Source organism: Anas platyrhynchos, chromosome 2 (genome assembly GCF_047663525.1).
Source record: "Anas platyrhynchos isolate ZD024472 breed Pekin duck chromosome 2, IASCAAS_PekinDuck_T2T, whole genome shotgun sequence".
Taxonomy (NCBI): Eukaryota; Metazoa; Chordata; class Aves; order Anseriformes; family Anatidae; genus Anas; species Anas platyrhynchos.
This window is the reverse complement of record NC_092588.1, coordinates 150,386,472-150,410,551: the sequence shown is the minus strand read 5'-3', so window position 1 is coordinate 150,410,551 and position 24,080 is coordinate 150,386,472. Positions and strand designations below refer to the sequence as shown.

The following is a 24,080-nucleotide window of genomic DNA, read 5'->3' as shown; positions in this document are numbered from 1 at the left end:
GCCGCCGGCCGGCAGGGGGCGCGCTGAGCCCGCGCTGAGCGTGCGCCCTCCCCCTTCCCCCCTCCCCCGGGGGCCATCCCGCGAGAGCTGGCGGCGCCATTCGAGAAACTTCCGGAAACGGGCCCGGGGCGGAAGTGACGGCGCGGCGTGACGCCACTTCCGGTGTGTGCGGCTGAAGCGAGCAGCCGCCGTCGCGGGCTGCCGGCGGGGGAGGTCGCGGCCGCGCTGCGAGGAGGCCTCGGGCCCGGTGAGTCACGGGGGCTGGGCCGGGCCGGGCCAGGCCAGACCAGACCGCGGCGGGGCGGCCTGCCTGCCTGGGGAGCCGGGGAGCTGAGCGGCACCGGGAGCCGCTGCCTGGGCCCGCCCGCGGCTCTTAGCAACAGCGCGGCGCTGAAGGGGGCCGAGCCGCGGGGCCGCCGGTGTAGGCGCCTCCTCCCGAGCGGCCCCCGGGAGGTCGCTGAGCGCCGGGGGGGTGGGGCTCGGAAGCAGTTCCTCGGCCGCAGGGGCTGCCCCGGGCTCGTCCCGGAGCTCGGCACGGGTTGAGGTCACCTGGCGGCGCGATCCCGGCTCGGCTTTGCCTCCTCGGGGAATAAATCCGCCGTGGTGTTGGTGGCGGTGGTGGTTTCGGGTACGAAGAGGCGAGGGGAGCCGCTGTTCGCCCGTGGCTTGGGCGCGCTGAGCAGTCCTGTGGCTTAAAGCCCCTCACGGAGCGCTTTTTGGCACGCTTCTAAACGAAATCTGCCTTTTTTTTTTCTTTTCTTTCTTTATTATTTTTAAAGCAGTTAAATTCCATTTTGTGTTGAGTAATTCAGAGTAGAGTCGTGGCGAAGTTTTGTTGTGGGGGAAGGCAGGGCGTTGCTAAGCTCTAATGCTAAGTTCTAAGTTCTGAAAGCTCCCTAAAAGTTAAGCAGTTTTTGCCAGCGTTTGCTGGGGCAGCGAGGTGTGAAGTTACTGATGGCCAGTACGTATTTCTGTTTGTAGCAAGATTTTATGTGTTATTATAGTTTATCAGAGCTCTTAGGGGCTGCTGAAAACCCGTGCTGTGTACTTGAGCTGGTAGAAGACATGAGAAAAGATTCTCTGAATTATTGGGCAAGTTTCTTTTGAATTTTGTTGATGATAAGTTGGACTTGCTTGGTTCCAGTGGGAGTGAGATAACATCACTAAAATTATATTTATAATAATGTGTAAATAGTGAAGCTGATGATGTTGCATCGGTGGTCAGGCCCTGAGACTTTTTCTGATGTCAGGAGTCAAAAAGTGCCGGGAACAAGGTGTTGACATAGTTTCAGTCCAGCTGTTCATACCAGGCAAAGCCTCCATGGCTCTCTGAGGTTGTAGTTACAGCTGCTGGCTGGCCTTCATTTTTGTTTCTTCTTCGGAGAGCCTTGTGCTCTAGTTAGGATGGATTTTATGTTCAGCCGGTGATTGAGAGCCTGGTGGTTACCATTTCACATGCTGGATTACACCGTCAAAGGAGATTTGTTTGGATGAGTGAAGAAATGTATTTACAAATCTTGTCTCTCAATACTTCTCAGCATGTTTATGTTTTTTTAAACAACCCAGATCCTACTTAGTGCCCAGTGCGGGTCCAACTTGGTTTCCCCCTCTTGGCTGTCATGCTGTGTTTTCAGTCAACGATAAGGGACTGTTGGAAATGCAAGTGAATTTAGGACTAAAATTTAATATTAAATATTGGAGTAGAAATTTAAATTGCCACTTCTACTGGTAATGCTATTTAAATTGCAATGCTAATAATACTTTCTGTATTAGGAAAGCGCTCAGTTCTCTGTGCTCTCTGTCCTATTGGTTGTCTTCACCACTCGTGCTTTCCAGCTTTACCATGTTCTTACCAAAACAGTTTATCTGTTGTTTCCTGCTGTCTTCCCTAGATTTACATGGTTTGCTAATAAAACTTGGCTGCACTTTGTGAGAAAGCTTGTAAGGCTTCACTTCTGTGAAGCACACAACTTTTAGTTGGCAGGGAATTAGGAAATAATATAAATCCTCACTTCAGTACGAAGGAAGTTTCTAATAGCATTTGGGCTGTACTGAGGAAAGAAATAGGATTTTTGTTCCCTGTAAAACTTTCGGGACTGCCGTATATGTGTTTGATACGCAGGAGGTGGGGTTGTGCTGGGGGAGGGTGATTGTGTCTGTGTCTGCCTGCGGGTCCAGGGGCACTGAAGTGGAGCTTGGCATCGACTGAAATGTCACACCACGTTGGGTGCAGCCGCCCGTGTGTTGTGCTGCTGCTGGAGGAGGTGGATGCTGTGGCTCGGTCACGTCAGTGCTCTGCTCCTCACCTTAGGGAGTGGTGATGGTCTGAATTCAGCAGCTTCCCTTAATTTTTGGCGCTGGCTGAGTGAGGTTTAATGCGCTTATAATTGCTCCTCATACAGGAATTGCTCCGTTTCTATGATAGCATTTACGAGGGGCTTTGTGGGCTGTCCCCTGAAAACATTGTTGCCAGCTCTACCTGTATCTAAAATGTTATTTGATCTTCTAATGGAATGGAAGGATTAGGGAGAAGTTACTTACCTTTGTCAGAAATTCTTGGATCTTCCGTATGGTTGTATATTTCAACATAGGTTTACATTGAAGCTACAGTAGTTGATGAGATTAGTAGGTTTAAGTTCTGCTGACTTCTGAAAGAAACACTGCATTGGAACAGAGGTCAGATTTCTCTAAAGTTCAGACTTAGGGAAAGCAGTGTTCTGCTTCTGTTTCATTGGGTAAAGGAGAAATCACATGTATGAACTTCATTCCTGAAGTAGTCGTAGGTTTCATTTTTGTTTTCTGTGTCTTCTGAACAAGTACTGAAATCCTGCTGATACTGGGGAAGACCCAGTCTTCAGGTTGGACATAGGAATATCCAAAACAAAGGCTCTTTTTGGTGGCTTTCCAGGCTATTTCTTCATTCACAAACTTGGTTTTAAGTAGTCAGTTCTTTTTTTGGTCTCTCAGTTTGGAACTCTTATAAACCTAACACCAAATACAAATTGTTCATACTGATTTTCTGCATCATAGATATTTTTTTTAGGCTTATTAATTGTACGGAGCTCTGTATTTGCAAAGAATTTTGAAATTTTGGCTAATCTTTTAAAAAAGAAAAGACTTGTTCTTAATAGAAAATATTTTTCTTTATGCCCAACTTACGTTTAATATTTTTATTTTTTAAATTCTAATATTTTAAATTGGACATTAATTACATGGACTTTGGTTACTGTGGAAATTTTAAATTCAGGCTAATGTTACTAAGAAATTAGACTTGATTTTGATAGAAAATCTTTTTCTGTATATCAATTTACTTTTAATATTTTGTTTAGCTTTGTACCAACCTATAGGCCCTAAACTTTGCTTCTTCATCTATAGATAGTCCCGTACTAAAGGCTCTTGGAGCCTTTAGTCAATCATAGACATGTTGCAGAACAACCTTTATTAAATCTCGCATGTAAAAAAGTTCTTTTGATTAGGAGAAATTGTTTTCTGTTTTAAAATATAATCTGAATCTATGAAGTCTTTCTTTGTTGCTCTGAAAAATAAATTGGTGTTTACTTTAACTTAAAATTGTTTCTCTGGTTGACTTAAGTAGAATTTACCATGACTCAAAGAACTACTTTGGGGATGCGTGTAGAAACTTTCAACTATTTTCTTTTCCCTGAAGGATCATCTGGTTGCATGTGATTCTTTGGCTGAAACTTCCTGGACCCGATCTTTGCCAGATCAGGCTTTCAGTGTTTTTAAAAGCTTCATCAAACACTGCCCAGGCACTTTAAAAAATGAGTTAAGAGTGTTTTTATTTCGTATAAAATAGCTTTTTAGGGTTAGTTTTAGGAAGGAGCGGAGCCAGAGTTCTAATATTTATACTACACAATTCCAGAGTTGGACGCCTGAGTTGTGCTCTGGAACAATGCCCTTTTGCTTTAAGGAGTGCTCCTGAGTAATTCCCTCATCATGGTGACAGGAGGTGTGGTGGCAGACCAGATGGAGAAGCAGCAGGTATCAGCCAGGAGCGTGAGGGCAGCCTTCATCGATCTCCTTTCCTTCCCAGTTTCGGTTAGCTAGCTTACGTTTCTTTCACAGGTGAATATTTTTGATTTCTCCTGTTTCCATTTTTGATAGCTTATTTTTTTCATGGTTTCATACTTGTTGGCCTTTGCAGGCTTTCTGTGTAACTGCCAGTAACGTTAACGTGAAAGTCCTGTAGTTCTTGCCCCTTTTTGGGGAGGAGAACAGACAGGGTTGTTTCTAACTTCTTGCCTGGAGGGGGCGAGCCCTGTGCAAGTGGCTTTTTTTTTTTTTTTAAGAAACTGAACTACAAGGTAAAGCAGTGGGCCTGGCTGCCTTTTCTCTTGTATGAATGGCATCCTCTACTCCAATACTCACTGTACTCAAATCCACTCTGCCCTCTAACATCGGGACAGGATGTTTGCTGTAAACATGAGATTAATAAACTCAGCCGTCTGGAATGCTGATTTTTATTAGATTCATCTCTTGGGGATGCTGTGGTAGTATGAATGTAATGAGTTTAAACATTGCTATTTAAGTACATTTTGTTAAGTTAATTATTGTAAATTTACATTTTTCCTGAAACATATTTCAGGAGCCTGTGAAATTAAACTTTATGATAACTTTCCCGTGCTCGAGTAAGTGGAAGTTAAAAATACTGAGGATTTTCATGTACCTTAGTCAGCACTGCACTGGGAAGAAAACTTCGTTAATGCATGCGTTTGTCAGATCAGTTGTGTTAACCACAGACTTCATACAGATCTTCTAGCTTTGCATTGCTGCGGCCATCAGAATCAAGGTAACCTGTGGTTCAGTAGTGATCATAAATCTCACTTTACAAGGATTTTGTGGGGTGGGGTGCAGGGTTTTTTATGTTTGTACCTGTACAGCTCTAGCACAGTGTGCCACAAGAGCCTGGGGACTGCTCGTGGTCTCAGTTCAGTTACATCTGGCACATCCCAGACGTTGCTGGAACTGACAAAGATCTTTTTTTCATTTTTATTAGGATTTAGGACAGGTATAGCTTTCTGTGTTGTTGAGTTGGACTAGATACATTTTATCTGGTTGTTGTATGTGTGGTGTTCTCTGAAGGGTTGAGATGCAGTGTTTTCTGTGGCAAACAGGACTTTCAGGTTGACCTCTGTACTCTTGGAGAGACACAGTGGGCAAGTCCATACAATTCAGGGATCCCATTTGGAAGCTGTAGCCTGTGAGCAAATCAAGTGGCTGAATTCCATGTGAGGCTTGTTAAAGACCGAAAATATTAAGGTATGTCTCTGAATTTCCTGGACTGTAAGTAATAAAAAGCTCAGCAAAAGTATCCTAGCTACATAAAAATCAGATGAAAAAATAGTAGAAAACTTTGGGAGTGCGTGTTGCATGCCATTCTTTTTATGGTCCTGGATCTGCATCAGTACTACTCGTAGTAGTCTTGCTTATTCTCTGAAGGAGGACAAAATCCCATCAGGTCTGACTGACCTACTGCTTTCTCATAAAAACTCCCGGAATGTGAAAAGCCATATTTTTTGAATCACAGGGTGTAATTCTCTGAGAGCCTCGTGCGTGCATCACCTGTGAACACAGCAGAGGCATCTCTCTATCGCTCAGTGGCTGCTGGGTTGGTCAGAGCAAGGCTGACTTCCAGCGGTGCCGGCGGGGCGTGATCCTTCACCTGTGTTCAGAGAAAGCAGGCAAGTGGCAGGGACTGGAGGGCTGCACACAGGGTGTTGCTGACTTCTGTGACTTTAATGAATCATGGAATTGGGATCTCCCTCTGCCCAGGTGGCTGAGCTTGAGCTGCTGGGGCATCTTTCAAGCCTCTCCTTGCGGCCCCACTGCTTCGTGGCCAGAAATAGCTACCTGTCTGGCCAGGCTGACAGCACGGGTCACACCCCCTTGTTGTCCTAATTCACTCCTGACTGATTTAAGACCTTCACACTTAGGTGTTTTCCTCTTCTTTGTATTTAGCTTAAGCTGATGCTTTGCTGTAGCAGGAGGTTGTGTATCTGATAAATTATCTCTTTTCTCTGTCATGTGGTCTTATAAAAGTTTATAGCTCTGTCTTCTGTAAATCTGAGGGCTTCACAGTAAAGAGAGACTATGAGACAGGTTTCAAGGTAGCTCCAAACTGGTCTAGCTTGGAGCTTCACCCTAGGAGGACAGTCTCAGGCCTCGCTAGGTAGTCCTGTTGGTTGTCCTGTGAGATTATGATCAGTCAAGGCTCCTGCTTGGTAAGGCAGAACAGAGCTGACTGCTGTGAGGACTGAGAAGTCCATAATCTATGAAAACTTGTAGGTTACGTGAATGTTTGGCTGTTTGAATTGTTCAGGCTCAAGAGGAGGAGTGTGAATAGCTGATAGCATCCTATAAACATAGCAACCATAGATTCTTGCAAACAAAAAACAAGGCCATGAAGCAGTTTCTTTCACCTGGAGTTTTTCTTCTGAGGCCTTGCAGATTTTCTGTGGTTGGAGGAGGGGGCTTAGCTGATGTGGGCTGGATTCCTCACGGCTTGGGAAAAAGGCTCGAGTGCCTTGTTAATGAACCTTGCTTGTGTGTTTGGAGACGAATCATTTGACGATCTGGGGTAGGGATTTTCTTCGTGTCATTTTGGTTAGGGCAGTTGAGTATTTTTGGTTCCTGCTTTGCAGGAAGGTGTCTGGTTTGTTTCGTGGAGTCATCTGGGTGTCTGTACACCATGCGTGTCACTACTACCCTTAAAGCTGTTGATCTTAGCTGCTTGCTGTTCTGTTACAAGTTGGTGGTGGTTGTTTTCCAGAGCAAATATTTTATTTATGTTTTTCCTGGAAAGATTGTAGGAAGGTGCCTTTTGTAGTTTGTGTGATTTCCACCCTCCTCTCCCCCTTACTGAATGCTGAACAAAAATCCAGGTATTTAAGGGACTAAACGTTAGATGATGCTATCTGTTTGTCTCTTTCGTGGTTTTCTATGTTTTGCCTAAGCTGGACAGCGGGGGGGAAGAAGAGGGGGAGCTTCAGATAACTTTTCTTTGTGTAAATATTGTTAAAGCTCTTGGGAACAAGAAGATGTTCTTATGGTGACTGCGATTGTAGCAGTTTGGTTTATTCTTTATTGTAACTAGCAGATAGAAGTGATGATTAATTGTAGATAGACTTTCTGTTGCCTGAATGGTTGAGCAAGAGTTGGAGAACACAGAGACATTTCATTCTCTTTAGAGAGTTGCTGGTCTTAATTCCACACAGCATATTGGTGACAAGTAAAAGCTGAGCAATACCGCACCCACAGAAGAATAAGCAAACCCTAGACTATTGTTTAAAACAAATAATTCTCCTGTTCTTAGGGTGGCTGCTTTTTAGAGTTGGAGTAATCCACACCAGAGTAAGTGCTCTAGTGAGAACGAGTCATGCAGCCTTGGTGCTCCTATTTGGTCCCAGCGTTGGGCTTCTGTTATTTAGGATCCTGGTGTCTATATATAGACCGGTGTGTTGGGTCTGTTCCTCCTTGCTTACTCCAGCTACAAGGTTGAATTTGGATTTTACCTCTAAGATACCTGGCAAAATTGTGAGGAGTGCTAGTGTAAGCCTTGGGAGGGAGCAAAAAATTGTAAGAGGAGGGGGGGAAAAAATAAGGAAGATCCCCTTAGCAGTATGGTGTGTGTTCTTCTGTGTTGTGGCTTCCTGCTGTTAGCACTCTGATTTTAGGGTAGTACCTCTTGTTAGGCGGGGCTCTGACATCCAGGCCTGGGCTTGGCTCATCCTGGCTTCTTTTTTTTGGGTTCTTTTCTGTAAGCAGTCTGTTCTGTGCGTGCTGTGACCCATAACGATTGGCTGCAGGGCTGATAACATGCTTAACCCCTGCTAGCTGTGTTCCTACCTGTTCTAATCACTCTTTTGGGAAACAAAAAATGTTGCTAGGCCAGTTGATAGGAAATATTCTGGGATATTTTTGGTAACCTGTACGTTTACGTTTTGGAGCCTGCTGTTACTCTGTGGGTATTGGCAGTCCTGATGTTCCTTTTAATGTATGTCTTCCAACTTCCCTTCTTGGCGTTGCTTACAATATTAACCATACCCTTACTGTTCGTTTCATCAAAGGGCAGAGTCAATTAGAGGTCTCCCTACCTGCTGCATTTCTAAATGCTTGTGGGACTGTAGGGTTAACTACACAGCTAAAAGCACGTAGCTACTCCTGTACGTTTATTTCTGTAAGTAGTGGGGTGTGGGGGGGTGGCAGGATGGCAGGCTATCTCTTAAATTGGCTTTGCCAGTTGAGGAAATGTCTGTGTAACCACATCCCCAATTAAATTTAATGAGGCTTTAAGCTACAACAGCAATGCATTTTGAAGATGTACCAATTTATTTTAAAAGGAAGTCTCCCTTTAATGTTTGTGGCCCAGGATGTTGAAAGATGCATGTAATATCAGTAGAGTGAATTAATTTCAGAATATTTTAGTGGGCTGTATCATGCTTGATTCTTTCAGCACTTACGCGAAAGAATGTGAAAATGAGGCTTTGCCTGGGCTGAAATGAAAAACTGAATGACTTGAGGGAAGAAAAACTGGTTTCAATTAATTTTTCTTCCTGTTGCATGGATAAGAAAATGTGAATAATTGCTGTATTGTTATGCTCTGAGTATATTTGCGTGACTTTGCATGCAACGAGTCAATAAGTGATTGAGAAGGTCATTGCTTTGTTTGTGCAGCTAACCAGCAGAGGAGGTAAGGTGGAAAGGTGGTTGAAATTTGTGGTGGGATGGAAACTTGTTGCACTGAGAGGAGGCCGCTGCAGGAAGAGAGGAAATGCTCTTTATGTTTTGAGGAAGGTTCTGTTCTTTAATCTCTGTGGCAATCTGGATTCATGGTTGTCTTCCCTGTAACTATCCTCTGATATCGACAAAAAAAAACAACTTTATTTAAACTATAGCCAGTGTTTTTTCTTTTAACTTGTATGTTTTTTAGGACTCCTCAGACAACTTGATTCTCTCATTCTAAGACACACAGAGTGCTCCCTTACTGGACTTTGTTGGCTAACTTTAGTTTGAGTGATGGTGCCTGGGTGTGTACTTGGTATTGGCAAGCATAGAAGTAAATGGCATTCACTAGCTCCTAAGTGATTATGCTGTCAAGATCTGAGTACAGGAAAGGCTTACTGGAAACAATAGGGGGAATTTAAAATTTTTGAGACCTGCATGTGGCTTTTTTTGACAGGAACAAAGTGGAAGTAGTATTCCAAAAAGTGGATGTGAAAGAATGTGGCCCTTTGTGTTCATGTGTGCTTAAGATGTGTCATAGATGCCAGATAACAAAGTGAACATGATCCGTGGTGGCTTTTGCATTCAGAGGTTATTAATTTGTATATCAAAATGATGATATACTATACAAATTCTTCTAATATTGTGATTAAAGCTATCAGTCACATTTGTTTCAGGACCTGCATTTACTTGCATTTCTTTACATTTCTAGTGAAATTAACATAAATCCAAGCTAGAATCAAAGTGACTGTGTCAATCTAAAATTAGTGTATGTATTTGGAACATCTGAATTTCTAAAAGCAAGCAACTCTGTTGGGTTGGGTAGTAGAAGATACTAAATTCCTCCCTGTTTTGTTATGAAGTAGTGTGTCTGTACAAACTTCATTTACAAGTTCTTCTTGTTGCAGGATTTGAAAGACCCATCTGTTGTGGACAAGACAACTGCTGAAACATGGTGGATTACTATGAAGTCCTGGGAGTGCAGAAGCATGCCTCACCAGAAGATATTAAAAAAGCGTAAGTGTCACTTTGGTATACACGAGATGTTTTCGGATCAAATATAATCACATGGTTTCCAGTTCCTCACTGTATTTTCAATGCTTGGATGAGTAGTAGTCATCAGAGGTGATACCTTTGCTAACTGAGAAATAAGCAGTGAGCTGAGGAAAAGCATTTGCTTCATTTTAAGAAAATGGGGAAATAATCCTGGGTACTGCTGAAGTGAAAATGCTGTCAGTCACTGGGTTGTGATCGGTGTTACATACTTTTCTGTTCGAATTTATCTCTAAGCTTGATACAGTACAGGTAGTGACAGCCCCTTCTGTGGCTGAACTGCATCTAATCTTCCTCTCCCTTTGCAGAGGTGCTTTTTCTAAGTTATTAACAAATACCTGGCACACTGTTTTTTTGGTTGTTTGATACTAGTACTTTCTTAATGTGAAGTCTGGTTTCTGTGCTTTGGTTTTGATGGAATGGATGTCTGTTATTATGTAAAATCTAAAAAAAAATAATAAAAAAAAGCACTTCAAGTTAGGAATACTGAAAGGAACTAAATACAGTTCTTTGTTTGGACTTACTGTCTATGTATTGTTTTAGGTTGTGTGTTTGTAACATTTTAAAAAATACTGTTTACCTTTCAGGAACTGTTGGAAAGAAATGTTCTGGTAGCACACATTTTTAGTACACCAAAAAGTTTGACTTTAAGTTGCAGTTTCAAGTGACAGAGAAAAGTTGTTTGTCTTGCCTTCTCCTAGGTGCTTGGGTTTAAAATGAATCAAACTGTGCTAGTGCATGGTAGGTGTTTTTCTCCCTTGTTCTTGTGCAAATTCCTGCACATACTTCTATGCCAACTGAACTGTTTGAACTGTAATCTTTTATGACTATGTAAAACACTCCAAACCAACATAAGCCAAAGTTCAGTTTTGTCCCTTCAAGTGGTTATGGACGCTTTGCCTAAAATACTTCTTTTGAGGATAGGGACTGTATGCAGGTACAGCTGTCAAGCCACTGATGTTAGATGCTGCCACAGTTTGGTATCAGGGTAGTCTTGGAGCTTTATCATCTTTGTCAGCAGAGTACCCTTGGTGCTTGCCATAGTTGATTGTAGTACAGAGCTTCTAAGGAGAAGCATGGAGAAATGTTATGGGATGTTTTGCCACACCTGCTATAACTTCAGAGATACACAGGAATAACAATTCTCAAAATAGCTAAATAACTTTATATATGTGTGTGTGTGTGTGTGTATATATATATATATATATATATATATAAAGCAAATCTGGTTAGACAATTCTTTGTTTATCTGCAAAATCTGTTGATACCAGTCTAGATGTGAGATACAAAGCACTGGGGAAGTTCCATATACTTTAGTTCCCAGCATCTTGTTTTAAACACTCGTTTGTATCAGTATATTTCTTCATTTCAAATAATGTTTAGTTTCTTTCCACTTAGGTACCGTAAGTTGGCATTAAAATGGCACCCTGACAAAAATCCGGACAACAAAGAAGAGGCAGAGCGGCAATTTAAACAAGTGGCTGAGGCCTATGAAGTTTTGTCAGATGGTAGGTATTTTAAAAGGGGTGCTGAACTGCAGGTCTCCGTGTACTAGGTGTGAGACCAATAATGCTGAGGAGAAAATTCATGATGTTTTAAAGGGTTGTTTTAAACTTGGTTCATCATCCAGCTAAGCTACTTTGCAAAGAAACAGAAGATTTCAGATAAGACAGAATAAGCAGAAATCTTGAAACTGAAAATTCAGGGTCTCACTAGATGAGTAACTAAGCCAATTTCCTTCTTGAAACTGAAATCCCATGCGTGCTAGGCTTTCTGCATGAATTTCCGAAGTGGTATCAGTGACTACTGAGATTCACCATATCTAAGGAGGTTGAGCAATGTTACCGTAAATACGGGGGAAGTGTTAAGTGAAATGCCTCAAGTTTATGGTACGTGTAGATGTGTGATAGTGTTTTTTGGGGAATTTAGTTTAGTAATGCCAATAATGCCTTACAGATTCTGTTGTTTTAATGAAACTTTTTGTGGGGGAGGTGAAAAGATTTTTAGCTTGTGCTTTGAGGTCTACCATTACAAAAGAGGCTAGGCAACCTCTGAGGTATTTACTGTTTCTAGTTCTTTTAATAGTAAACTAGTTTTGACAAAGCCTGAGATTTTTTCATACTTGCTTGAAAACTTGGCTTGTATTCAGGTGAATTCCGTAAATGCAGTCTACTGTGATACTGAGGAGAGCGTGTATATTTTGAATTGTTACGAAACGGTTGCTCAGCCTGACCCATGTGGTGCAGGAATTCAGCTTTTAGTTCACCCGTATCTTTCTGCTTGAAAAGCAGCATTCATTTTGGTGAGTGTTCTGGCAAAAGCAGTCTGAATCATAAAAAAAAAAAAAAGTGATTTAAGGACTTTGATTATTTTCCTCTGTAATTGACTGCAGCTGTCTATATGCTATTTCTGAAGTGTCCTTGATTTCACCTGAGACCAGTGAGCTTGGGAAAGCTATATTTAAAGTAGCAGCAGCATGTAGATTGCCCTTCAGAATTTGGCCTGGTTTATCGAGCTGCTGTCTCGTACACCGTGTTTCTTTGGTTTTGATTCCTAATTGGCATGGGAGAAGTAGAACTGGTTGGTGTACGGAGCTTTGAATTCTTCAGAAGCAGTATGTTGCTAGAATTTCAGAATATTTTATGGAAATGTGGCGTGTTTTTGGATGTAGACCAAATTGGGAGTTATTGATGTCTTACCAATCACTTATGCATAAGTGTAACTGAATCCTGAGCCCAGTAGTTGAGAGGCAATCAGCAGTCCTGCAGACTTCATAAAGTTTCCTGACACCATTATTGGCTTGAATAAAGACAGACTTCTGCAAGATGAATAGTTATGTAAGGGGTTACATTCCCAAATGTTGAAATTGGGTGATCATAGGACATGCTTCCCTTGAGGTTTCAAGAACATTATATTTTTCAAGATGAACACTGGGCCCTCTAGTCTTCCTTGGTGTTTCCTGCCCCTTTTGACACTTTGTTCACCTTGCTGCTTTGGCCATTTTTTGCTGATGGGCAGGTTAACCTCCTGTGTTTAAAAATTGTCTTCTAGAAAGGTGTTATGGGTAAAGTACCTGGCTTTGCTCTGTGTATTTGTTGCAAGTTTCCATTCTTTGTGAGTGATAGCCAGTACATAAAACTAAATTTCTTGTTAGTCAGAAGGAAGTGTTTTACTCTTCAGCAGCTGCTTGAGGTAACTGTGTTCTTTCAGTGATACTATTTCAATTTCAAAAATGTCTTTCCCTGAAAAGATTCCTGTGGGAATAGCATGTTAAGTTTAATATTATCTAAAATCAGATATCCTGACTAAATCTTGGCTGGTGTTTTCACAGAAGTGCAAGCAAAATAAGTTGATTGTCTGCATGGTACTCTTGGGTTCCTCTCCAGTACCAACAGTGCAGTCTGTTCTTATGCAGTGACGTGGAATTAACTTTTCTCCCCCTTTCTCATGGATACTGGAATGCTGATCTGCAGTGGAATTAAGAGCCTTTCCCTGTCTTCTAAAATAACAACAAGCATTTTGAGATAAATGCTTCCATGGCATTTCTTTTAACATCTCTTTGGTACCCATGTTTAACTAGCAATGGTTATAATTAACTTGAGTTTGTAGTCTCTCATATAAAAGTGTTCTTCCCTTCTTATAACTTTGTCATGATTAATTTGGTCTTGGAATCTTCCTTTTTGGAGATTGATGATCAGGGCTTTATTTCATCAAATTTTGACCAACTTTGAGATTACACTTATATGGAGGAGAGTACTGAGTACCAGAGCTTTGCAACCTAAAGCTTTGATTGGCAGCTATGTAAAGATGAAGACTGCAGTATTCTTTTTTAATGACAAACCTCCTTCTGAGGTTTGTTCTTATGCTAGAACTTTCCATATTTTTTTTTCCTGATAAAAGGGAACCTAAGCTGCTACAACTAAATGGTAAGTCCAAAGGTTAATGCCTACTCTTTCTGAACCCAAGCTGCTTTGGTAGTCTTTAACAAAAATTATTGGTTTCATTTTTGAACTTTCTTAAATAAGCCTGCTTTGAGATGTTTAGCTGAGAATACTGTTTAAATGTTGTTTTTTTCCCCAAATTCAATCTGCTCATTTACTGATACAATGTACAACTTCTCCTTGTAGCTAAAAAACGCGACATCTATGACAGATATGGAAAAGAAGGCTTAATAAATGGAGGCGGAGGTATGTTGATAACTGCCAGTCTGTTTTCTTTGTTCTGGTGGAAAGCCATTTTCTGCAGCTTTCTAAGATAGGAATCTGGAAATGCCAGATCATTAAGGCCTAAAATGTAATATTTTAAAAATTGAATTTAGAATTTGTCTACAGTTTTTCTAGTTATAAAGGATATTGTTGATATCTGGAAACAGAATTAATTATTAAAAAGTATTGTGTAATTAACTTGAGGGATACCTGATAGAGGAATTTTAGAAAACTTAGTGTGTATTTTTAGAATAATTCAATAACCATATCAGCCTGAACTTTCTTGTTAATATGAGTTTGTAAGGGTAATTGATTTTTTTTTTGCAGGTGGAAGTCATGTAGATAATCCATTTGAATTTGGATTTACATTCCGTAACCCAGAGGATGTCTTCAGGGAGTTTTTTGGTGGAAGGGACCCTTTTTCATTTGACTTCTTTGGTAAGTAATTTACTGGTTTTAGTTATGTTTGTCTGAAGTGTGGCTAAAACTTCACTCTTAGAAAACAAACAAACATAGCTAATACAGCTTTATGAGAAGTAGCTCTGCAAATTGGTGGTAAACAATTGCTATTTTATATAATAATGAAATGTTTGTTACTGTCTACTTTCTTTCTTTCTTAGCTGGTTTGGTAGTATAGAATAGGTTTGGATTGCCAGTTTATCTTTTGTCAGAAGGTGTGGTTTAAAAAAAACCCACACATGAAATCGTGGCATCTGTCTCTCTATAAATTAGAAGGAAATAACATCAGGCAGAAAAAGTATACACTGGAATTCTCTCTGACTTAGTCTGGTGAATTTGACCTCTCTTGGTCTGTAAATACTTAATGTAGTTTTGAGAGCTGCTGGACTGGGTAGGTTAACACTGAGAGCTATGTTGTAACAGTTAATGTGAAATGGTATACCACGAATCGTTTTCTGGTATCAAAATAAAAACAGCTGCATACGTAACCTAGATAGTCTTCCAAATTTTATGTCACATGTCTGTTTGGGAGACGGAGCACCTAAAGGTACAGATAACTTAAATAGCTCTTGAAGTCAACATGCTTCATTTGGTTAAAGGAAGCAATATGTGATAAAGTAGTCAGTGATGTTTTTACCATATTGCTGACGTTCTTTTGGCTTTGTGCTTTTGCTTGCTCAAGTGTGTGAAGGCTTTTTCACAAGTGGCGGAGTTCTCATTCAATATCCCAGTGCATGTTTATAGGTCAGCATTTTGTGCAGCAAAAGAGGAATACATCCTGTGTTCAGTATTTACTTAAAAGTTAAAATGGTGAATTCAACTCAAAGTTTAATTATATATTTCTTTAGGTTACTCCTCAGCGATAGTCATTTCTTTTTTTTGCCTACAATAAAAGACTAGAGAAGGGTTTGAGAGGCTAGAGGTTTAATCCAGTAGAAGGTTAGTTGATGAATTAGATGGATAGCTAGAAGGAGAGTGATTAGGGATAAGCAGCAGATCTGAAGTGATTAGAGGAAGAACCCAGTGGGAAATCAGCAGAAGTAAAGGATGGATTTGAAGAAGCATTTAGTAAAAAAAATAAATAAATAAATAAAAATACTGATGAGCGAGGTGGGGGTTTAAATGGGGAAGATACAACTCCTTCACTGTCCCCACAGTAGAATAGTAAAAGAGGATTTTCATTCAAGGTGAGATGAGTGATCTCAGTGCTGGTTAACCCACCCTTGGAGTACTGTCTAGTTCTGGGCTCCCCAGTACAAGAGGGATGAAGCTACTGGAAAGAGTCCAGTGGAAGGCCATGAAGACGGTTAAGGACTTGAGCATGTCTTATATGAGGAAAAGTCTGAGAGATCTGGCATTGTTCATCATAAAAAGGCTTGGAGTTGGGTCTCATCCTTGTCTCTAAATGTCTGTATAAAGAAGATGGAACCAGATTGGTGGCCACTGATGGGCCAAGAGGCAATGGGCACAGGCTCAGGAGACTCCTTTTGAAGATCTGCAAATGAGCGTGATCATCAGTGTGCTGGAGCACCAGCACGGATTGCTCAGGGAGGTGGTGGAATTTCCTCCTTGGAGATCTTTAGAATGATTTCTGATTAACTTCTGAGTAATTCTGTGAACTGAGAGGTCCTTTCAGACTTGCTTCAAGTGTAAATATGTAATACTCTGAAGGCAGCTTTAAACACTTCGAAATGGAGCAAAGCTAAGTTACAACTTTGCTATGTGGTGCTCTGGAATTAGCTCAGCCAAAGTTTCTCTTCCCTGCTTTGCAGGTGAATACTTCTACAAAGTGTGCCTGAAGGCTAGTGCTCTTCTGAACCTGAGCCGATAATTTGACAGCAGGTCAGCTCTCAGCTCAGGCATGTGGGCTTGCTTGCTGTGACAGTGTAACAGCAGTGTCTGCTTTTTCCTACTGAGCTATTTCAGTGATAGTTTTCACTCTCTTTGACGAATGGATGTGGTGTAATCCATGTAATTGGAAGAACAGAAAAGGTGCCGGTTCCTCTGTGGTGGTACTATTTCTGTGGCAAAGTACTGCCTTGGAACATGTCTGGTTAATTAGTGTTCAATCTTCCATACCATATAGCTGTTCTATTCTTGAACTGTCCTTTGACATTAGAACTGTTGACACGTAATTATAGGGATTCATTTCTCATTTTAGTACATTTTGTACTTAAAATGTACCCTATTTAATTTGTATGTGGTGCTTGTTTGCTTTGATTTGTTTTATTGATGTTCCACATGCTGTTTCATTTGTGTTTTGGTTGTAAACTTTTCAAGAAGATTCTGCTTTATTTTTACAGTTCACAGTGAGGCAAGGTTCCCAGTGTTACCGCTGACAGTGGAGGTGTATTCATTAATTTAAAGATGGCTTCTCCAAGCTTTCTGAAGAACAATAATGAATATGTTTGGGTGCAGGCAAAAACACTTGACTGTGATTCTGGGCTACTAAAGAACTGATTTAATTTGGGTTTAGAGGCTTCTCAGATTCTCACTTGAAGAACAGATTATGTATTGGAAGGAATTTTCAGTGAGGAATTTACTGGAAGGAAGAATGGCATTCATGGAGCACAGAAGTGACCTAAGAACCTGTGTAACGGTTCAAACAACTCCTGAAGTAGTTAGGTCATCTTTTGTATACAGTGAGCTTCATATGGGCATGTGGTAACACTTCAGATAGTCTAGAGTATCTGAGATGCCTGAGTAAGTTCTGTATGTCCAGGAAAATACAGCTCAGGACCTACAGAACGTCACTGTCCTTCAGCGAGCAGTAGCTAGGCAGGATATTTCAGGGCATGTCAAATGGCATTAGATGCCTGTGTGTCTTATCAACTGAATTCAACAAGGAACCATGTTTTGTTCTTTTTTTTTTTTGCCATGGTCAAATGTGTTAAGCTGCTCCAGATGGATGTCCAGTTTGGACTTTGGCTGAGAGAAGTCTGTCTGTCTCTCTCGATGTAGATAATAATCTTAACGGCTGTAGTGTGCTTAAACACTCTAGTTTTCTCGGTATACTTTTCTAGAGGGTACTTAATAAATGTTCTGCATTTGTTTGGAAAGAATTCATGATGTGTTTTAGTACAAATTTAATACCAGATGACGCATATAGACCTATACGTAGTCTGTGGAGTTTTATGTTGAGTGTTATACTTACTTGGTAAAGTGATATCAAAACTCTAATTGTAGAATCAAAATATTCTGAGTTGGAAGGGACCCACAAGGACGTTGTCACCCAGTCCAACTCCTGGCTCAAGGCAGCAACACCCAAAAGTCAGACACTTGGAGAGTGTTTTCCAAATGCTTCTTTAACTCTGGCAGGCTCATGACCACTGCCCTGGGGAGCCTGGGGAATAAGGTTGGAAACCAAAGGTAGAATTGAACTTCTATATATGGCTAACTAGGTATTTATATTTGTTATGGAGGAACTCAAGGAGCTAGCTATATGGTATGTGGTTTGGTTCCATCAAACAACAGAATTGTTGCAGGGTGACAACTGTAATACTGTGTACAGAAAGCAGTACATGAGTTCTGGAAAAATATAGAGTTACCTTAAGTGTATAGGCTAAAGACTTCACCTGACAGGAAAGTCTATTTGCAGTAATCACTGTAAAGTGTATTTTATATGATCTGTGTTTCAGGACATGGTTTCAGAAGCAGGATAGGGTAGCTTCATCAACCTTTTCATCTCCAGGACTGAAAATGAGTGTTCAGTAGTCAGAGCCAGGGGAGGGTAGACGTTTCAGCTTCAGTTATTTCCAAATGGCAAGTTCAAATGATGAATGTGAAAACCTCTTTTTGACATTTAGATACCATCTTGCTAGGGCAAGGGTTGTATTTACCAGTCACGTTGTGGTTTTAATCCATACGTAATCCCATTTTATGATAATTATGATGATTAGATGTTCTAATGCAAAATACATTTGTTAGTCAAATTGATTCCTAAAACTGAACAAGGCGGAGGTTTCAAACTAAAGCTAGCTTGCACAATGTTTTCCTCTTTATAATTATGTTGACAGAAATGTGCGACTTTTGGTATTTAGAGATTCTCAGAGATCTGCATGTGCATTCAGTGCTTTGGTATGCAAGCACACAATTGTATTTAAGCACCAGTCTTAGATCATAGTTATTCATGGAATGGTCCAGATCTTAGAACCATTAATTTTTCTGCAATAATTTGATAGCTTCAAAGGAAATGCTTACATTGTAGGAGTCACCTCAACCAGGAATAGATGGAACCAGCACGGTGGCTCCTTGAGTAGTGAAACTACCATTCAATTTCTTCTGCTGCAGGGAAGGAAGACTTGCTCCAAATTCTTCTGTGCATCTTAAAACTTGAATCTTTGACTAATGTCCCAGTAGATGCGTTGAGGAGCTGGTTGATAGCTTGCTGGCTGTCCCAGGCATGCCTTCTTTCTTCTACCTCTTGTTAATTGCATTCATTGTGTGCACCTCTGAGCCAGGTCAATCTGGTAGTCCCCAAAATTGATTTCTTTTCTTCTTGGATGGCTAGCAGGTTAAATGTGTCTTTGGAGGAGGACAAATGCTGGACATGACACAAGGTGAGCAGGTCATACAGTGGTAGTGGAAGATTCCCCCACTTCTAAGATATCCCTGAACATTTGGGCAGGGGGCTGATAAATGTGAAATGCTGTGTAGGGCTGAACTTACCATCCTCCAACATCTATTTAATTGCAGTATAGATGGAATTAAAAGGTAATGTTTTGATCTCTGCTATATATCATTAGAAAGACTTTCAAATGCTATGACATTTCTACTAAGTAAAGTTTCTTAAATAACTGGGGCAACCATCTGTTTAACATTAATTTATGGAAGTGAGCAATTATGAAAGTCTGTATTTAAACACTATACAGATGAATCAACACTGTTTGCAACATCTCCATGTCTCTTCTGAGTAAGTGGCATCAACACAGCAGCTATAGCATCCTTTGTAGTTAAAGAAGAAAATATTTCCATGCAAAGTGCCTCTGGGTTTCTGCTGCTTGTGATGTATTTCACTGGGTCTTGGGTATGCTTCAGAGCCGTAGCGCCAGGTCCTGTGTGTATTCTGCAAATCTGTGTCCTTGAAACTTTTTTCAAACAGGAGATGAGATAGGAACACCTACTCCAAGAATTTTCTTTAGCACATCGTGTAGCTGTAGCCCTTTGCGTAAGGGTGTTATTCAGACCCGCATTTATTACACTCAGTTCTGCTATGGTCCATCAAGTCACTCGCAGGGTGCCTTTGATAAAGAATTTGTGGCAGGCGGGCAGCCTGTTCTGTCTTGCTTGCTGGAACACTGCGGGCTGTAATAGCGAGTGCAGTTCAGATTGACTGCTCCCTTACGTGGGGCCAAGCAGCCTTTCAGTATGACTCTGTTCAGTGTGCTGCAGTTAGGGTGTCCTCCACCTGCATCTGCAATACAAGCTTTTCCTCAGTGTCACGCTTCGGTGGAGGCAATAGCAAGGCTTTTATTGCAGAGAATAAAGGAAGGAGGGTTTGGTTGGGCAAGTCGTCCAGCGAGTGGTGACTGAGCACTGAGCTTGTCTTTACAGGGCAGTGTTCGTTTGCATGCTGTACCTGTCAGATTATCGACATCTCTGGCTGTGTGTACATGTGAGAACTGTTGCTGACAGTGCACAATTTATCTTGACTCCTGAGTCTTCTGGAGGTGAATGATGGCACTGCACTGGGATGTGCTTAACCCTTTCATGAGGGACACAGCATGGCAGCAGTAGCACTGAGAGCATGTCCCTGTGCTCCTTTTGACCATTGGGCACTTGCTCGTGCTGTTTTCCTTGAACCAGAGCAGTTGATTTGCCAGTGGCACTGGAAACCATTGCAGAGAAGTGATTTGGCTGAACTTGCTTTCATCAGGCTCTGTTCAGCTGGTGGGAACCCTCTGGTTGCCCAGGCAGCTGCCATGGTAGAAGAGGGAAGTGTGGTAGAACTGACAGTCATAGGAAATGTGGCACTTTTAGTTTACAGTGACTTTTGGTGGTTTGAGCTAATGCCTTAGATTGATTTGACAAAATTGGTTAAATCAAACTGAATTGTGGGCTGCCTCAGGTGTAGATTCTCAGGCTTTGCCATCTTTAGTCCTTTTCCTCTACCCTATGGTGCTTTTCCTGGCCGCTTTCTTTCAGATACAGCAGTCTCACCAGTACTGAGTCAGATTAGCTCATGGATGCAACAGAAAGCTAGCAATACAAACGTGTAGTGTTTTCTTTTGCATCAATGAATTAATGCAGCCAGTCATGTGGTTCTGTGATCACAAGGCAGGGAAGAAAGACAAACAGGACCACATCTTGTGTTAGTATTCTGCAAGTGGATCATGCTGCTGGGAGTGAGAAAATCCTGTTTCTGTTACAGCTGAGAGCTGAGGGTGGGAGGATCATGACCTACTTCATTTTGAGCTGCAGTGAGATATTTGGTGATGGTGTTTTTATTTGATTTTTTGAGGTTAAATTCTTTCCCATGACTACAGAAAACTAAGGTAGGATTCCGTTGAACACAGTGAGCTGATGTAATCTTTTACCCAGAGGAATAAGATGGTTGCTGTGTTTGAATTAGCACAAAGATATTTCTGATGAAAGCAGATTCCTTTTTAGGAACACGTTACCTGTAACAAACCCACCTGAAAATTCTGACACTAATGTACAGCCTTGTGTTGCTGGGGTTTTTGTGTTCCTAGCTTCATGTTAACTTGCCTTCTGTAACTGCCCACTGGTAGATCTTCCCACCAAATGACAAAGAGTCCTGAAGTCCTTCATTGTGTCTCATTTTTTCATATTTTTTTGTGAGTTCTTTGCTTAAGCATTTGCTTTTTCCCCCCAAATCTGTGCCGTCTCATGTTGTTGATCCAGTACAAGCCTGTCTTGCTGGCTTCCTCAAAATCTCTTACCTATTGGTCTCTCTTGATCCTTGCTGTAGCATCAACTTGGTGGTGTCGCAAGTTTCATGTCAGAAGTGTGCTGCAACATTTCTTTTGAAATGGAATCTGATATTCTGGCCTCTCATAAGCTCCTGGTAATACCCAGATTAAAATAAACTGTGGATTATCTCCAGACAGTGTTTAGTTAGACTCTAAGGTGACAGTGGCACAGTGTTTTGCTTTTATGATGCTTTTTATGTTGTGTAGTATTTATATAGTAATTTCCATTTTAAGAAAGGCCTTATTTTTTCTGCTTAGTTCTGTTGATTTTTATATGCATGTAAACATCCAATAAGAAAATTGTATGGATTGTAAATAGCAGCAGAATAACTACTATAAGAGAAGTCTTTTTTTTTTTTAATAAAAAAAAAAGGGGGGGGGTGATATTGTGGTATTTACTTCATTTGAACCATAGTAGAAAAGCTAGCTATGCACAAAGGTTGTTGTGCATGGAAAGGTTCTGTTAAATCACAAAAATAGACCTACCAGGCTGAAATGTTATTCTTTTCCTGAGTGGTACTATATGTCATCTTGATTTATTGTATAAAAACATAAACAGTGCCTGCATGATTGAAGCTGCTATATTTACATGTGTTTGGTAGTGGTTACAGCAAATGATGCTGCATTTTGAATGGAGAAGCCTCCTGCTGCTCTCTCTCCAGTGTTTTTACTAGTTTTTTCTTCATGCTGTACCTGAATGGCTGGCAACATGCATGTAGTCTTGGGGGGGAATATTCCCCCATGAAAGCTACCTCCTTGTCTCCAAATAGTCCCTCTTGCTGAGGATTCAGCAGTCAGTTGCAGGGGAGTGGTTTAACTATCTTATTTATTGGGGAGAATTACTGGAAGAGCATTGGAGGATCGTGGTCCGGACTGGAAACAGAAATCACCAGAGGCTAGAAGCAGAGTACTGATTTTTCTTTCTTCGGTACGTAGGGTTGCCAAAGGCTAATTGGCATGCCCAAGTCTAGGTTAGGTTTTTGTGTAGCTAGGAGTAGGCAGTAATCCGTTTAGAGCTGGGCTGACAGCAGGGATTTCAGGGGAGGTTCTGTGATCTCCTGTAAAAACCTGCATTTTTGCTGCTCTTGTGCAGAAGAGGAGTTTCACATGCAGAACAGGCTGCTATGCTGTGGGAGATCAGAAACTCCAAGTTTACATGGCAGGTTGTTTTGTTTTTATTCAAACTCCAGGTAACAAGAAAAATTGGACTATAAATAGGAAGCCTAACAGTGGGAGTAATATAATATAGATCGTTTGTGCACGTGAGTGAATGACCTTCATAACTAGCTTCTGAGTCACTCTAGCGAAAATAAATTGGACTACAAAACAATTAACTGCAGTGTTTTTACGTGCTAACTGATAAGCTAGTCTGAAAAATACCACAATTTTTTCCCAAACTAGTATCATGACAATTCAAAGAAAATTGTTTTTTGGTTATAAACTCCCTCATGTCCAAGAGTCTTGTTTAATTTCTAATCCTTTAAATATAATAATGGGTCATATTTGTATTGAAGAAAACTTATTCTAAAATAAAAAAAAATAGTGTAACAAAGCATGAGGAACAAAACGGAAAAACAACTTACCATTTGCTTGTCTGCTCTGTTTAAGATAAAAATTTGGTCCTGCCTTGTCGATAACTGTGGCAGCTAGGGGAAAGATAGGGTTATTTTGGTTGTTCTGGCATTTTATATCTTTGCTGGTGGGAGGATGTGTTTGGACTTCAGGGGCTGTATTTGTTCAGCACGAATACATCGTGACACTTCACTTCTGTTAAGTAATCACATTTAAACCAGATGGTAACTGATATCTTTTTATTATCAGATTGATTGCTTTAGTAATGTCACTGCTGCGTTGACTGGGTGACTTAGCATAAACGAGCTTAGATTTTTGAAGTGATACCAGAGCTGGATTGAGTTTCTGAACTTTTCTTTCGCAATTTAAAAATATCAGAACAGTCATACAGTTACAAGAATCTTGCGTTGCTTTCATACTTGTGTCGCTGCTGTCACCAGTTTCTGCATTTCCCAGGAAGAGCTTAGTCTGAGCAGTATTTAAAACTTTTTACCTTCCAATATAGAGTGCCCACTTGTAGAACTTGGTAAAATTGTTGGTAGTGTACAGTACTCGTCCTGGTAGAGCTCTGATTCTGACTGAGAGGGTGGTTGAAGTAGTTGTACTCTTCTGAATTTAACATAACAGGTACTTGATTTAAAATAATACCTGATTAAAATTGTGTGTTCCTCTTTGTTTTAAGAGCTTTAGTAAAAAGCATTTTTCAGACAGTCCTGGTAATATATATTTCTTTAGGAAAATTTGATTACTTTTAAGTAAATAGGTAAGGTCTTGTATAGGTGTCTGTTTTTTATATATAAATATAAAAACAAACAGATGTGTATATATATGGAAGTATATATAAAGAAAGATATGGAGCCTACAGCTTGGTAGGGCCTGAATGGTTCTTTTGTAGGTTTATGAACGGTGTCCCATAATTTACTACCTAAATGTGCCTCGGAATAAGTGTTTAAAGTGCCTAATGTGGCAAGTGCTAAAATAAACACGTAAAATAGTTGCAGATTATGAGTCATCAGTCAGTCCCTGGCTGTTCTTTTTATATTTCGCTTATTGATAGAACCTAGCTGGAAGTTACTTTTTAGGGACACTGTCGGGGTGGTCTGCAATAAATCTTGTA

At 40.7% G+C, this 24,080-nt stretch overlaps 1 protein-coding gene across 7 annotated transcripts in view; it reads left to right on the top strand.

Moving 5' to 3' along the window:
- The first annotated feature begins 100 nt into the window (after positions 1-100).
- DNAJB6 (DnaJ heat shock protein family (Hsp40) member B6) overlaps positions 101-24,080 on the top strand; it is a 66,825-nt gene continuing 42,845 nt past the window's right edge. Inside the window, exons 1-6 of one of the 7 annotated variants that reach the window (XM_072033835.1) lie at positions 4,744-4,810; positions 5,136-5,280; positions 9,651-9,759; positions 11,194-11,303; positions 13,923-13,982; positions 14,328-14,438. In XM_072033835.1, coding sequence (XP_071889936.1) covers positions 9,695-9,759; positions 11,194-11,303; positions 13,923-13,982; positions 14,328-14,438 — 346 coding nt within the window. In that variant the 5' untranslated portion in view covers positions 4,744-4,810; positions 5,136-5,280; positions 9,651-9,694. Of the gene's footprint in view, positions 248-308; positions 629-4,743; positions 4,811-5,135; positions 5,281-5,672; positions 5,703-9,650; positions 9,760-11,193; positions 11,304-13,922; positions 13,983-14,327; positions 14,439-24,080 lie in introns of those variants that run through there. The other 6 variants (XM_072033832.1, XM_027450442.3, XM_027450440.3 and 3 more) reach the window with 6 other exon arrangements.